A 17,625-nucleotide genomic window follows, 5' to 3' on the forward strand; every position below is an offset into this window, starting at 1 on the left:
ACCCATACCAATGGAGATAAACAGTGATACAGACAATTCAAACACAATGAAAGAGATTACAAGTGTCACTGGTATTTGGCTTTGCAAAGTGTGCATACTTGAACATGGGGAACATGCTCTGACAAGTCACAATATTCCAAAACAAATAATGATTTCCCCTTGGGCAAAGGCAAAGCTGGATACTAAGCTGGCTTTTGCCTGCTCTTCACACCAAGACACTTTTATTCTTTCCAATAACAAGTGTTTATTGAGCATCTATTTTGATCTTAGCACTGTGCTAAGTAAGCACTATTCCCTCTGAGAATATGCTCTGATGTTGATATATCTTTGCTCAGAGTAGAGCATTCCAGGTTGGAAAAAGAAAAAAAGGAGTTAGCAATCCCCTCAAACCTCAAATTATTTCTTGAGGTTTTCAGGAATGCCAACTCAGAGTGTACAAATAAAAAAAAAAGAGGTTAAAAAAAATGAACAGGAGAGACTTAGCATCCTCTGGACTACTGGATTTAGCACTAGGGAAATTCATTAGTAAAAGAGGATTGATTATAGGAGGGGTTACTACACAAGTGCCATGTAAAACATTAATAAAAGAATCTAACAAAGTTTGGATGTACTCTTAACTTTTGATATAATATAACCTAACTAAAGATTCCTCAGTGTAACCCATGATCAATATTAGAGAAGGAATTATTACACACCAGTGTTGTTCTTGAAATTGATAATGATTCATTCATACAAATGTCTACTGAGAGCCTACTACGTTCTAAGCCCTATTCTGAATACCAGGAATGAAGCAGTGAGCAAGACAGATCATGGCCTTACTCTCCAGAAAGTTACACTCTTGTGAAAGGAGGAAGGCAATAAAATGTAGACATATATTATACGGTGACAAGTGCAATGGGATAAAATAAAGCACAGGATGAGGGGCACAGAAAATGCTATTTTATATAGGGTAATAGAAAAAGGCTCAGAAAGAAGGTGATGGTTAAGCAAAAGCCTAAAGGAAGTGGAAGTGATGGAGCAAGTTAGGAGGAGGACTGGAGGAAGAGCCTTCCGGGATACAGAAAGCAGAAAGTGCCAAGGCCAAGGCAACAGCAGATTTGGCATGCTCACGGGACAAGAGACCCCTGTAGCTGCAATGCAGTGAATGAGGTAGAGCACAGAAGGAAACAAGGACAGAGAGACCAGGGCCAGATCATGCATGGACTCTGGACATCACAGTACTTCACTCTCAGTGAGCTGGAAACATGACAGAGCATCTGAAATAAACTGACAGGACCTGACTTTCTTGTTGAAGGATCGCTCTGACAACCGTACTGAAAATATGCCTGCAGTCGATCAAGGGAGGTTGTGACAATCATCAAGATAGAAATGGTGGCTTGTAGGAGAGAGACGGCGGTGGAGGTGCTGACAATTGGTCAGAACCCCGACATATTTCCAAAGTCAAACTGGTAAGATTTGCTGATGGCCTGGATGTGAGCGAGGTAGGAAAAGATTCGATGATGATGCCAAAGTTTGTGGCCTATTAAATTATGATAGGCAATCAAAGTACACAACAGAGAACTTCCAACTCCCCTGGCTCTTCCTCCAGATAGCAAATGTTCCATGCCTTGCTCCTTTTTTTTTTTTTATAAATTTATTTATTTTATTTATTTATCTTCGGCTGCGTTGGGTCTTCCTTGCTGCGCGCGGGCTTTCTCTAGTTGGGGCGAGCAGGGGCTACTCTTCTTTGTGGTGCGTGGGCTTCTCATTGCAGTGGCTTCTCTTGTTGCGGAGCACGGGCTCTAGGCACGCAGGCTTCAGTAGTTGTGGCACGTGGGCTCAGCAGTTGTGGCGCACGGGCTTAGCTGCTCCACAGCATGTGGGATCTTCCCGGGCCAGGGATCGAACCCATGTCCCCTGCACTGGCAGGCGCATTCTTAACCACTGTACCACCAGGGAAGCCCCCTAGCTTCTAAAAACAAGGAAGATTTCAAAACAGGCAAGTCTGTTTGCCCAAAACAAGTACGGGAGTAAGGGGAATTTATGTTTCTTATCCCAAATTCCCAAGCGTTCTTAAAAAAAAAAAAAGAAAAGAAAAAAGCTTTGCAGTTTCATAGCTGTCACTGGAGGGCTGTATGATGTTGTACAGAAACAAAATTAAGAGAATAACTCACTTGCCTATCTCCCAGGTTCTAGAACTAGTAAGGTGGACAGAAACATGGGATCTGCAGCTGAGGGCTGGTACTGAAAATGGCCCTCGAAAGGGAATGACCACTCAGAATTCTTTTTTTTTTTTTTAATTGAAGTATAGTTAATTTACAATGCTGTGCCAATCTCTGCCGTATAGCAAAGTGATTCAGTTATACATATATATACATTCTTTTTTTAATATTCTTTTCCATTATGGTTTATCCCAGGAGATTAGATATAGTTCCCTGTGCTATACAGTAGGACCTTGTTGTTCATCCATCCTATATACAATAGTTTGCAGTTGCTAATCCCAAACTCCTAATCCTTCCCTCCCTCAACCCCCTCACCCTTGGCAACCACAAGTTTGATCTCTATGTCTGTATGTTTCTGTTTTGTAGATAGGTTCATTTGTGCCATATTTTAAATTCTACATATAAGTGATATCATATGGTATTTTTCTCTTTCTGACTTACTTCACTTAGTATGATAATCTCTAGTTGCATTCATGTTGCTGCAAATGGCATTATTTTGTTCATTTTTATGGCTGAGTAGTATTACATTGTATATTTGTACCACATCTTTTTATGCATTCATTGGTTGATGGACATTTAGGTTGTTTCCATGTTTTGGCCATTGTGAATAGTGCTGCTATGAACATTGGGGTGCATGTATCTTTTTGAATTATAGTTTTGTCCAGGTATATGCCCAGGAGTGGGATTGTTGGATCATATGGTAATTCTATTTTTAGTTTTCTGAGGAACCTCCATACTGTTTTGCATACTGTCTACACCAACTTACATTCCCACCAACAGTGTAGAAGGGTGCCCTTTTCTCCACACCCTCTCCAGCATTTGTTATCTATAGACTTTTTAATGATGGCCATTCTGACCAATGTGAGGTGTACCTCATTATAGTTTTGACTTGCATTTCTCTAATAATTAGTGATGTTGAGCATCTTTTCACGTGCCTACTGGCCATCTGTATGTCTTCTTTGGAAAAATGTCTATCAAGGTCTTCTGCCCATTTTTTGAACGGGTTTTTTGTTTTTTGTGGTTGAGTTGTATCAGCTGTTTGTGTATTTTGGAGATTAAGCTTTTGTCGGTTGCATCATTTGCAAATATTTTCTCCCATTCTGTAGGGGTTTTTTTTGGCTTGGTTTGGTTTGTTTCTTTGTTTGTTTTATGGTTTCCTTTGCTGTGCTTGCAGGTTTGATTAGGTGCCATTTGCTTTTTTTTGTTTTTATTTCTATTGCCTTGGGAGACTGACCTAAGAAAACATTGGTACAATTTATGTCAGAGAATGTTTTGCTTATGTTCTCTTCTAGGAGTTTTATGGTGTCATGCCTTATGTTTAAGTCTTTAAGCCATTTTGAGTTTATTTTTGGACCACTCAGAATTCGTAAGCCTTCTAACTATGAGAACTGCCCACTGAAAATGTGATATCACCTGTTTTTTAAAGTAACACAACACCTGTGTGACTACAGGTGCCAAGGGCATACAGACTAACTGAAGGATCATTAGCTGTTACAACCCTCTGAGCAATTCCAGCAATTCTGCTTGAGGACAAAAGGAATCAGATTAAATTTTCTAGTTGAGGAAGAGAATTTTAAAGATGTTATTATTTCAATAAAATTAACTTTCAAGTAAGAAAATAACAATATTTTCACAAGGAAATCCAGGGGAATTGAAGCCTTAGAAAATTTGTGGGGAAAAGACGCCAAATTGTAATCTTCTCTTAACAACACCAGTGGGCAATGCAGCATTTTTGAAATCTTGACACTGGTTTCAGGGCAGACAAAGGGAGCTGTGTATTTAGGTCACTCAGAACCTTCTCACCAAAAATGAAGAATTCATCTCTGTTACGATGTCAAACTACTGCCCCTTTCTGTTCTAAACTTTGATTTTGCTTCTTGATTAGATTGAAGCAAAGTTTAATTAGGCTTAAAGTTCATTAAGTCAAGTTTTTCATAAGCCACTATGGTTGATTTCTCAGTGTCCACCAAATAAAAATTAACCAACCATTTGTATACATGGAAGGAGGAATAAAAAAAAAACTTAATAAAATACATATAGTATCTTGTTGAAGGTTCCATACTAAATATATAGACACATGTGCCATTTACATATATATACATATACACATACATACACACACACATACACCCTTATACACTTATCTTTAAAAATGTGAGTTGTTACTATGTAAAAATGACTTTCAATGAAAACAACATATTCATTAATTCTATGTTGACAGTCTCAGTTTTCACTGAAGCAGTATTTTCATGGTTTCAAAAATTAAAGACCTAAGACTTATTTAACAAACAATAATTCATACTAAGGTTCATTAAATTCTTATACTAAGTTTTTTTTTTTGTTGTTTAATAGATCTTTATTGGAGTATAATTGCTTCACAATACTGTGTTAGTTTCTGTTGTACACCAAAGTGAATCAGCCATATGCATACATATGCCCCCGTATCTCCACCCTCTTAAGCCTCCCTCTTATCCTCCCTATCCCACCCATCTAGGTCACCACAAAGCACTGACCCGACCTCCCTGCACTATGCTGCTGCTTCCCACCAGCCAACTATTTTACATTCAGTAGTGTATATATGTCAATGCTACTCTCGCTTCGCCCCAGCTTCGCCCTCCCACCCCATGTCATCAAGTCCATTCTCTATGTCTACCTCTTTATTCCTGCCCTGCAACTAGGTTCATCAGTACCATTTTTTTTCTTAGATTCCATATATATATGTGTTAGCATATAGTATTTGTTTTTCTCTTTCTGACTTACTTCACTCTGTATGACAGACTCTAGCTCCATCCACCTCACTAAAAATAACTCAATTTCATTTCTTTTTATGGCTGAGTAATATTCCATTGTATATGTGCCACATCTTCTTTATCCATTCATCTGTCAATGGACACTTAGGTTGCTTCCACATCCTGGCTATTGTAAATAGTGCTGCAATGAACACTGTGGTATGTGTCTCTTTGTGAATTATGGTTTTCTCAGGGCCTATGCCCAGTAGTGGGATTGCTGGGTCACATGGCAGTTCTATTTTTAGTTTTTTAAGGAACCTCCATACTGTTTTCCATAGTGGTTGCATCAATTTACATTCCCACCAACAGTGCAGGGGGGTTTCCTTTCCACCACACCCTTTCTTGTATTTATTGTTTCTAGATTTTCTGATAATGGTCATTCTCACCAGCATGAGGTGATACCTCATTGTAGTTTTGATTTGCATTTCTCTAATAATTAGTGATGTTGAGCATCTTTTCATGTGCCTCTTGGCCATCTGTATGTCTTCCTTGGTGAAATGTCTTTAGGTCTTCTGCCCATTTTTTAACTGGATTGTTTGTTCTTTTGCTATTGAGCTCCATGAGCTATTTGTATATTTTGGAGATTAATCCTTTGTCTGTTGATTCGTTTGCAAATATTTTCTCCCATTCTGAGGGTTGTCTTTTTGTCTTGTTTATGGTTTTTTTGCTGTGCAAAAGCTTTTAAGTTTAATTAGGTCCCATTTGTTTATTTTTGTTTTTATTTCCATTTCTCTAGGAGGTGGGTAAAAAAAGATCTTGCCATGGTTTATGTCAAAGAGTGTTTTTCTTATGTTTTCCTCTAAGACTTTTATAGTGTTTGGTCTTATATTTAGGTCTTTAATCCACTTGGAGTTTATTTTTGTGTATGGTGTTAGGTAGTGTTCTAATTTCATTCTTTTACATGTAGCTGTCCAGTTTTCCCAGCACCACTTTTTTTTTTTTTAAAACATCTTTATTGAAGTATAATTGCTTTACAATGGTGTGTTAGTTTCTGCTTTATAACAAAGTGAATCAGTTATACATATACATATGTTCCCATATCTCTTCCCTCTTGCATCTCCCTCCCTCCCACCCTCCCTATCCCATTGAAGAGGCTGTCTTTTCTCCATTGTATGTTCTATCCTCCTTTGTCGTAAATTTGGTGACAATATGTGCATGGGTTTATCTCTGGGCAGTCTATCCTGTACCATTGATCTATATTTCTGTTTTTGTCCCAGTACCATACTGTCTGGATTACTGTAGCTTTGAGGTGTAGTTTGAATTTGGGGAGCCTGATTCCTCCAACTCCGTTTTTCTTTTTCAGGATTGCTTTGGTTATTCGGGGTCTTTTGTGTTTCCATACGAATTGCAAAATTTTTTGTCCTAATTCTGTGAAGAATGCCATTGGTAGTTGGACAGGGATTGTATTGAATCTGTAGATTGCTTTGGGTAGTATAGTCATTTTCACAATATTGATTCTTCCAATCCAAGAACATGGTATATTTCTTCATCTGTTTATGTCATCTTTGATTTCTTTCATCAGTATTTTACAATTTTCTGAGTACAAGACTTTTGTCTCCTTACAGAGGTTTATTCCTAGGTATTTTATTCTTTTTGTTGCAGTGGTAAACAGGAGTGTGTCCTTGATTTCTCTTTCTGATTTTTCATTGTTGGTGTATAGGAATGACAGAGATTTCTGTGCATTAATTTTATATCCTGCAACCTTACCAAATTCATTGATTAGTTTGAGTAGTTTTCTGGTGGCATCTTTAGGATTTTCTATGTATAGTATCATGTCATCTGCAAACAGTGACAGTTTTATTTCTTTTCCAATTTGTATTCCTTTTATTTCTTTTTCTTCTCTGATTGTCATGGCTAGGACTTCCAAAACTATGTTGAATAAGAGTGGCGAGAGTGGACATCCTTGTCTTGTTCCTGATCTTAGTGGAAATGCTTTCAGTTTTTCACTGCTGTGTATGGTGCTTGCTGTGGGTTTGTCATATATGGTCTTTATTATGTTGAGGTAGGTTCCCTCTGTGCCCATTTTCTGGAGAGTTTTCATCCATCATAAATGGGTGTTGAATTTTGTCAGAAGCTTTTTCTGCATCTATTGAGATGATCATATGGTATTTATTCCTTAATTTGTTAATGTGGTGTATCACATTGTTTGATTTGCGTATATTGAAGAATGCTTGCATCCCTGGGATAAATCCACTTGATTATGGTGTATGATCCTTTTAATGTACTGTTGGATTCTGTTTGCTAGTATTTTGTTGAGGATTTTTGCATCTATATTCATCAGTGATATTGGTCTGTAATTTTCTTTTTTCATGATATCTTTTTCTGGTTTTGTATCAGGGTGATGGTGGCTCCGTAGAATGAATTTGGGAGTGTTTCTCCCTCTGTAATTTTTTGGAAGAGTTTGAGAAGGACTGGTGTTAGCTCTTCTCTAAATGTTTGATAGAATTCGCCTGTGAAGCCATCTGGTCCTGGACTTTTGTTTGTTGGAAGATTTTTAATTACGGTTTCAATTTCATTGTGATAGGTTTGTTTATATTTTCTAATTCTTTCTGGTTCAGTCTTGGAAAATTGTACCTTTCTAAGAATTTGTCCATTTCTTCACGGTTGCCCATTTTATTGGCATATAGTTTTTTGCAGTATTCTCTTATAATCCTTTGTATTTCTGTGGTGTCAGTTGTGATTTCTCCTTTTCATTTCTAATTTTATTGATTTGCATCCTCTCCTTTTTATTTCTTGATAGTCTGTGCAAGGGTTTATTAATTTCGTTTATCTTCTCAAAGAACCAGCTTTTAGTTTTATTGATCTTTGCTATTGTTTTCTTTGTTTCTATTTCATTTATTTCTGATCTGATCTTGATCATGATTTCTTTCCTTCTACCAAGTTTGGGTTTTCTTTGTTCTTCTTTCTCTAGCTGTTTTAAGTGTTGGGTTAGATTGTTTATTTGAGATTTTTCTTGTTTCTTCAGGTGAGATTGAATTGCTATAAACTTCCCTCTTAGAACTGCTTTTGCTGCATACCATAGGTTTTGGGTTGTCGTGTTTTCATTGTCATTTGTTCCCATGTATTTTTTAACTTCTTCTTTGATTTCTTCAGTGATCTCTTCATTATTTAGTAGCGCACTGTTCAGTCTCCATGTATTTATGTTTTTTAGTTTTTTTCCTGTAATTGATCTCCAGTCTCATAGCGTTGTGGTCAGAAAAGATGCTTGATACGATTTCAATTTTCTTAAATTTTCCGAGGTTTGATTTGTGACACAAGATGTGATCTACCCTGGAGAATGTTCCATGTGCACTTGAGAAGAAAGTGTATTCTGCTGCTTTTGGGTGGAATGTTCTATAAATATCAATTAAATCTATGTGGTCTGTTGTATCATTTAAAGCTTGTGTTTCCTTATTTATTTTCTGTTTGGATGATCTGTCCATTGGTATAAGTGGGGTGTTAAAGTCCCCTACTATTATTGTGTTACTGTCGATTTCTCCTTTCATGGTTGTTAGCATTTGCCTTATGTATTGAGGTGCTCCTATGTTGGGTGCATAAACATTTATAATTGTTATATCTTCTTCTTGGATTGATCCTTTGGTCATTATATAGTGTCCTTCCTTATCCCTTGTAACAGTCTTTATTTTAAAGTCTATTTTATCGGACACAAGTATTGCTACTCCAGCTTTCTTTTGATTTCCATTTGCATGGAATATCTTTTCCCATCCCTTCACTTTTAGTCTGTATGTGTCCCTAGGTCTGAAGTGGGTCTCCCCGGGATCGAGTGGGCCAGGCGATCGCCCTTGGCTCCTCTCTCGCTCCTCCCGGAGGGCCCCTCCTGCCTGCCTCTCCTGATCTCTGCGGCCTCAGGGGTGCCGATCCTGTCTGGCCTCCACTTCTCCTCCCCCCTCACTCACCCCACATCCTACCGGTTCACTTGGGGGTTCCTCCCATCTCCTTGGGCATCAGGGTCCCCCACCAGCAGCTGGCAGGCGCCCTAGTTGTGGGGAGATGCTAACTCCATGTTTTCCCACACCGTCATCTTGATTCCACCCCCTCCATATACTAAGTTTACATCATAAAGATGAACTATATACCCCCGAGGGACTTACTGGTCCGTTGTAGACATGTAACTTTTAAACATGTGTGGGTTGATACATTTTCTTTAAATAAAATGTGTCTGTTTAATTTGTAACTGCCACAAGTAAATATGGCTAAACAGATTTTCACACAAGTCGAAGCTTTATTATGTCTATCGTAAAATGCAGACTCTGTGGCATATGTGAATTTCCCTATGAGAAGCCAATGGGAAGAGGATAAGCACCTCAAAGAAACAGGCAATCAGCTCGGGCAGTGGAGACCAGAGCATAAGGACTGACCATTCTGATAGCCAGTCGAGAGGAGCAATGCCGTGTGTTTTAAGAAAATACAGAAAAAGAGAAACTGTGATTTCAAAAAAGAGTCTCATATCGAGTATTACAACTGTGGATAATTTTCTGAATTTCAGGCATTTGATTCATAATACATATGTCTATATCAAATACTCTATGACAGGGGTTGGCAAACTTTTCTGTAAAGGGCCAGAGAGTAAATATCCCAGGCTTTCCTGGCCATACAGGCTGCAGCAACTACTCAGCACTGCCACTGAGGCACAGAAGCAGCCATAAGGCAACATAAATGAATGAGAGTGGCTGGGGTCTAATAAGATTGTACTTACGAAAACAAGCAGCGGGCTAGATTCAGGTTACAGGCCAGTTTACCAACCCCAGCTCTAGGCTACAGCTCTTGACATTTGTTTTTAAATAGCAAGTCAAGTGAGAAACACTTTTTACGTTACACCTGGGCAGTATATACACAGGTATGTTTCACACTATGAGACTTACACTTACTGTAGGCAGTGCACTTTGATATTCCTTATTCTACTGTATTTTATATTTGTTTGGTTTTTGTTTTGTGGGACTTTGGGGGAACCATCAGAAACCACTACACTGATCTCACAAATTGACAGTGAGTGACTCACAGTTTGAAAAAAATTTGCTGCAGTGTGAGCAGCAGTTGGGACTTATCCATTTACTGATTATCCCAAGTAATAATGGAAGCTTTTCAGTGACATACAGTATTTATTGAATGCTTTCCATGTGCCATGCATTGGCATAAATTCTAGGAATCCAGCAATTAAAAAAAAAAAAAATTGCCCCATAATACCTAATATTGTTGTAGTTTATAAAAGGTAAATACTTACATGTGTAAAATAGGATAATAACTGTACTACCTACAAACCTCATGAGACTATTGGGAAAATGAAGCATTTAGCAAATATCACATATTCAGTAATTTTTCCATACCTCTATCATTCAAATAATTAAGTACCAAGAAGTACTTTTTAAAATCAAGTTATCATCTTTACTAAAATAAAAGATGCTTTAAGTTAAAATTCTAATTCTTTAGTCAATGAAGATGGCCTTATTTACATTATTTAAAAGTAGTACTGATATACTGAGAGTCAATCGAAGTTACAACAGAGAATTTTAATTTGCCTGTCTCTCCCTCCCCCATCTCCCCCACCCCAAAAAAAAGAGTCAGAGAAGATTTAAAGGTTTAGACTCCATCCACAAACCATGTGCTATCTTTAGATCAATTTTCACCATCAAGTGACCCACAGCAGATGATACAGGTGAAAAAAACTCAAGAAATATAAAAGATACTCCAAAATCTATATTAAAATGATTACCATGCCTGCTTGATCATAAAAATAGGCCACACATAAACTTCATAAAACCAATGTTTTAACTGTTAGAAAAATTATTTTTCCACATTGAATAACTATTTTGCATTATCAACAGCTAAAAGTGAGCTCCATAAGAGCAGAGATTTTTGTCTACTTTTCTTCACTGCTATATACTCCAAATTTAGAAGAGTCCTTGGCACTTAGTAGATTCGCACTAAATATTTGTTGCATGAAAGAACAGTGAACAAACAACAATGACCTGTCAATTTGTTTATGTTTTAATATAATGGCATTCCAAAAATTAATATAAAATGTAAATCATTTAAAAGTAACATATTTAAAGATTGCCTGACATTTCTAGCTTAACTGGTTTATTAAATCTTACGATTGGTCAGAAATTAATGTGTCTCTTTTTATAGGGATAAAGAAAGAATCTTACCTTCTTTTTCTACTCTAAAAACAAAAGTTCTTTGTGTTGTAACAACTTCAAATTTGTTGTCTCCTTGAACTCGTACCGTAGATATAGCAGAAAGGGGAATTATTCCTTTTGAATACTTCTCCTGTATTGGTTAGAGAAAAAGATCCATAAAGAAGAAACATTAAAATAAAATTCCCTTAAAAATAGAATGGCAAGATATTTATAAGTGCTTCTCTTTCATAATTTCAATCTAAAATTTTAAAATCACATATAAATAGCATGTATCCTTATATACACTTAATTCCCCAGAAAGGAAAATATTAAGTGCCCCTTCCAAGTGAGATGTCTTTTCACTTTTCTCTTCATCTGCAATTAAGAGACAATGACTCACATACAAACAACATAGCAGACCAGCAATACATAGTTCCAAAAAACAGCGGTATGTTCTTTGAAACAATCTGGTCAAAATGATTTTACGGTGTTTGCAGGCATCTGCTGGCCATTACAGGTACTGTAACTACACCATTTCAAAACCACTGTTACATATTGTGAACAAGAATATTATCTAAGAAACCAGACTGTTGGATTGTATCAAATAACCCATATTACTCAATGCTCTGGTAATGAAGATCTTAATCTCACACTGCATCACTTTTTATTCTCCAGTGACTAAAGAGTGAAAAAACATGGATTCGGCTGTTTGCAACTGGCATATGCCTATTACAATTTTGCTCAAGAAAGTCATTCTTAAGACTCTTGATAACTTTCTCCATCTGCATTTTCCTGGACCCTCCTAAACCAATTGGGATAATCATCACCCCCATAATTTCAACTATTTACTAAGAGTGTAACATTTACTGGGCCCTGTGTTGGAAAGAAAATTCCAAGAGTATTTATACATTCAAGTGGCCTCAAAATGAAAAACCAACTAACCAAATGAGAGAAAAGTTTAAAAATGAGTACAAAACATGGGAAGTAAGAGTATGAAGATGAGAATTCTCAATTCTGCTTACAAGAGGTCAGAGGTATTTTCACAGAAATAGTGACATTTGAACCTGACTTTAAGAAACCTTAAGTTAACCAAATAGATAAGTGAGGGGGCAGGGGGTATCCTGGCCAGAAAGACTGAATAACAGAGGTGTAAAGTAGAGAAGTAAGAGGAGCTGCAGTGTCGAGTCAAAAGAGATGAGGCTAAAAACATAAATCAAGGCCACATCATGAAAGGTCTTAGTGTCAAAAGAGTTTAGACACAACTTTATGGGGTTTCTTCTACAATTCCTTTCCATCATCCATGGAACCATCACTTTTGACCCGGATCCCAAGTATCTGAAACAACTGGTTAGGAGAAGAATGCACTAAACCATTCCATGCAGATCACAAGTGTCAAGTTCACATTCCTCCCAGCGGCAAACTGCAGCCATACATAGCAGATAGGTAAAAGACAGTTGCTGTGAGCAACATGGCAGTCTACTGGGAAGTTTCTCCTCTGCCAGTTGAAGAGATACACTATACTCTCATGGTATTCCCTCTTAGTTATTTGACAGTTCCTTCCACTCTAACCCCCATTCCTGCCTTTATGTATCCATCAAAATCCTATCCATTCTTTAATGCCATCTTCAATAACAACACCATGAAGGCTTTCCTTTATCCTCTCAAGCAGCTAAAATCAAGTAAGATACTTGAACTGTGATTTAGGAAGATGAGGGGGCAACTTCCTGGAAAAAGGGGAGGGAGGTCAAGGAATAAGTACTAACAAAGTAACTTTTTCTCCTCCTTATTTTCCATTTTTTTGGTTTTATCTTCTGTCCCTAAGGAAAAAAAAATCGCTTCTTACTATTTCAACTACCAACTTTATGTGGAGAATTCTAAAATCTGTCCCTTCCTTCCTTCCTTGTCCATTTCCGTCAACTCCACTCCCATATTTTGAATCATCAATGGGACATATAACTGTCCCATAAGCACCTCAAACTTTAAAACTGAATTACCTCCTGGAAACATACCCTTCCTCTATATCTGTCCATAAAAATATCACTCTTCTGGTCAATCAGTCTTCAACAGAGTAGCCTTTGACTTGTGCTTCTCTTTTGTACCCACATAACCTGGGACTCTTCCGACATCTACATGGTCAACTTGCTCCCTACCACTTCCTGATTCTTTCTAGTCACATTAGCTTTCTTGAAGTTCCATGAATACATTGTGGTTCTGCTCAGTCCCGTGACTCTACATACTCTGTTCTGCAAGGAACCATTTTTCATACCCATTTTCACATACTTACTGCCTCTACATCTTTCCTATTTCAGCATGAATATATGCTCTGAAGAAATCCCTCTGACCAGTCTCTTCTCTCAGGCCCCTCATCCTCACCCAGCCAGATAACCCTAATTTAACAGTAACCTGTACTTTTCCTCTACAGCAATTACTAATTCTAATTTAAATGATAATTCTTTATATTTACCATGGGATCATCTGATCAGTACAGTCTTTCCAAACTGACTGTGCATCTTACATCTATTTTCTCCATTACCTTTCACATAATCAGTATTGCATATTTTCTGAATGAATGAATCCTATGTCCAATCAATCACAATTATACAAACTCCGATAGCTCATTTTTAGTGTTTTTCGAAATTCATTTTTTTAAACACCTCCACTGGCCTATACAGCCTACACCCTGATAAATTAATGCCTGATTTACTGCACACTCTCCTGATTTCCCTCCTTACTTTCAGCTTGTTTTCCCTCTCACCTTTCCTGCATATTATTGTTCAAATGTCATAGTTGGAGAGAATAAAGGAAACATTCATGGAGGAGGAGAACAGGATGGGTCTTGAAGTTTGCACAGGATTTTCATGGATGGTAATGGCTAATGAGATTCAGAGGGAAGAGCAAAACCATGGAGGTGAAAATACAGGAAAAGACACACAAGTTCTCCACAGTTGTACCAAGACACTGTTGAAAAAGGTCACTGCAAAGAAACACATGACATGATTGGCTTAACAAAGAAAACCCAATAAATGCAAGTGGGTTACAATGGCAATATTAGGCAACACTAGACCAGGAAGTGCTCTCGGAATTGACAGGAGGGAGAGAATGTCTCCCCATTGTCAGGCAACCTGAGAGATTCAAAGGGGCACAGCACCTTTGGGGACAGTGATACAGTCTCTCTGGCTGTAAGTTTGTAGTGGCTGAGTCCAGACAGTGAAAAATCCAGAATATCCAGAAACATTTATTTACACTTTATCCCCCAGGTGATCCACTGTCAAACTGTAGTTTGCCTAAGAATTAGAGGAGCTTACAAAAATACATCTCTAGTGAGATAATTAACTATATGTTGAATAAAACGTTACCATTAACCCATTTTTCAGCAGAGAAAAAAATGAAGCAGCATTGTAGAGAAAGACACAGGAATTTTAAAAAGGAGATTTTTCCTTCTTCTAGATCTCTTCAAAGAGATCTAAAAAAAAAATTCCTTAAAAACATAACAACTCACCAACATGCCTACAATAATAATGTTGTTTAACGTTAGTATTTATGGAGGAGTAATAGAAAAATAAATTCCCCAGAAGTGATAAAAATGTACTTAAGAAGCGAAATACTCTGCTACTTTAACCTCAGGAAGTTGTAGTTTCTCTAATGGCTCATCTATAATCTTTTCTGAGATTCTAAGATAAATCTCAAAATTTTTAACACTGTAGATTGATTTTACATTTCTATTCTAACACACAATAAAGAAAACAGGAAAAGAAAAAAAAACTAAACTAAATGACACTAGGCTCAAAATGACTGCATTTTTCAGCGTGTGAAATTTTCCTTAAGGAAAGAAATTCTAAAGCATCCCTTGAGCCTATAATACACAGATATCTAGGTCAAGTTTGCCATTTATCTACCACTTTCAGACAATGAAATGACCACAGGGCAATTCTGCCCACAGCTGAGTGAGAACGGGGTGAGTGAGATCTCTTGGCAGGTGACGAGATATCAAGGCTGTTGGGATGATGCCATTTTCAGTAATACAATGAAAAGGCCTTGCTGAGACATGATTGAGCGGCACTGAGGAAAGCAGAAGAAAACTAGGGGAACAGGCAACTCTGCAAACTACCTCCTGAAAGCCCAACCACAGGCTTCTCAAGTGCACATTTAAACACTGAAAGACACAACTCCTTGGTGCACAGGACCACGAAAACTGCACACCCAGCTGAGACAGAAGCTATGGCCACACTTATGCTCTCTGTTCACTGGCCTTGAAATCCCCTCTTCCCAGTCCACCAATCCATCCCTTTTGCCAGAAGGGTCACAACAGAAACCACGTCTCCTTTTAGGAAACACCCATCCTAGTGTTTTTGGTTTTATTTGCCAACATGAAACCACTCATCTGAGTAGTAAAGGAACGAAATGCCATAGGAAACAAAAATTTGAATTTTTTTTTAAAATTTTAATGTCAAGGTGAAGAATTTGTAATAATTCATCTTAACAAACTTTTTAATCTCAACTTAAAACCAAGGCTGCATCGTTTTTATTGCATCAGTGTGGATAGGTGCTCAGCTCCTCGCTACAGTTGAGATGAGCTTTTAAAGGACAAACAGAGTGAGTCTGGTTGGACAGAGACGCTAGAAATTCTCTCTCCTGAATGATAATGATATCAACACCAGCAGACCCTGATGGCACAGAAGCCTGTCTCACTCCTGAATAGTTTTCTTCCTCATTTCAAGCAAACCAGAGAAGGGCACAGGTGCTAAAGAAAACCAGGGGTCAGATTGCATCAGATACAGAGACTACATTTTACCCACCCTAGGTTACAGAAATTGTCTCAAGATTCAAATGAACAAGCAAACTAAAAACAATAGTTAAGGCAGAAAACTAGCTTTTAAAAATGCTCATCCCATATCTTGCAAATGTTAAAGAGGTGTGTTTAAACCTATCTGATGCTTTAGCGGGATCACTGCAAAGTGAAAGCAATTAATACTTCTCTAAACTTTCTATTATTCTTAGTGTTGTAGCATGCAGTGTGTATTACTTTCTGTCTAAAAGCATACGCTCTTCTTCCTTGTAGCACTGATGAAGATGTACATGATGTACATGAACGGGAATCTAAATCTCTATTTGAGCCACAAATAACACCAATATTAGGCAGTGAAAAATCGCTAAATAATGAGAAGATAATATTAGATTATAAACTATAAATAAGAGGATGTGCTTAAGTGTTAAATCAGTATATTAAAAGAATGTATATAGTTAAGATTGTAAAATTATATGATTTTAACTAACAAAAAATACGGTCTATTTATTAGTTGCAACTTTTTAATTAAGGAAATTTTCAAACACATAGAAGTTGAAAGATTAGTACAACAAACACTCATAACCTCAATTGGACAGTTGTTAACATTGCTATTTTTTGTTCTACCTAGCTATGCATGTGTGCATATATATATATATACACATACATATATATAAATATACACATATAGAGGGTATATATAGATAGGTAACATCTGAAAGACATTTGCATATATAATGACACTTCACCCCTAAATATTTCAGCCTACATCTCCTAAGAATAAAGACATTCTCATCCCTAAGGTGAAGGACATGATCAAAATAGTATCATGTCCATTAAGACTCAACTGCCTAAAGAATATATTGTAACCACTTGCACATCAAGATATTCGTTGTGCTCTAACTCCAAACACAACCTTCTCAGCTTCGTCTCCCACTAGTCTCCCGAACATACTCTATTTTCCAATCAGAGAATCTGGGCATCTCATTGTTCTCTCTGCTATCAAGTCCTGTTCTTTCTAGTTTCTCTACGTACAAACATTCTTCTTTCTTCAAAATTCATGGCCATTAGAAATCTCATGCAAGAAGCGTTCCTTGGTTCTTCCACACCCCTTCCAGAGGACAAAATAACCTCTCCTTGCTTTGCCATTTTCTACTTGTGGCATCATTTTGTAAACATTTTTGAGCACTCTCTAGGATAAAGGCAATTTCTTATGTATCTGCATATCACTTATAGCAAATCCTGTAGTTTGTAGGAGATATTCCATAAATAATTGTTAGATACGTAAGTTTTAAAAAATCCCAATTTTGTATGTCTGGGAAAAGTTAAACTATGGAAAGAGTTAAGTGTTTTATCCTATGCAAATTCTTTTCATGTCGATAATCCAACTCCTATTCTTACAAACCAAATCACGTGCTTAGTTTATTGAAGTACACTCAGCATGCATAGGACAATCTTTGAAAACTGTAAAACGTACTTACCTTATCGTTATTGTAATAAGAAATGCTAAGGCCATCAAATTTCACCCATCTCTTCTGAAACATGCGTTTTCTGTAAAACGTATGAAATTGTCATTTTACATTTAAGAACCATGAACTTGGATTTTAAATACATTTGTAATATAGAACTGTGTTGAGTACATTCCAATTTGCTAGTAAGCAGTGAGGAAAACAGTAGGCTATGACAACGTACAGTTTTGGCAATGGTACAAAGGAAAGGAAATATGTACAATGACA

The 17,625-nt window shown here is 37.2% G+C and overlaps 1 protein-coding gene across 1 annotated transcript in view; it reads right to left on the minus strand.

The window, feature by feature from the left end:
- ARAP2 (ArfGAP with RhoGAP domain, ankyrin repeat and PH domain 2) overlaps positions 1 to 17,625 on the minus strand; it is a 192,414-nt gene that overhangs the window by 137,767 nt on the left and 37,022 nt on the right. The window contains exons 6-7 of the mRNA XM_061191308.1: positions 17,371 to 17,440; positions 11,137 to 11,257 (exon numbers count right to left, since the gene is read on the minus strand). Coding sequence (XP_061047291.1) covers positions 11,137 to 11,257; positions 17,371 to 17,440 — 191 coding nt within the window. The remainder of the gene's footprint in view (positions 1 to 11,136; positions 11,258 to 17,370; positions 17,441 to 17,625) is intronic.

Source organism: Eubalaena glacialis, chromosome 5, assembly GCF_028564815.1.
Source record: "Eubalaena glacialis isolate mEubGla1 chromosome 5, mEubGla1.1.hap2.+ XY, whole genome shotgun sequence".
Lineage (NCBI taxonomy): Eukaryota > Metazoa > Chordata > Mammalia > Artiodactyla > Balaenidae > Eubalaena > Eubalaena glacialis.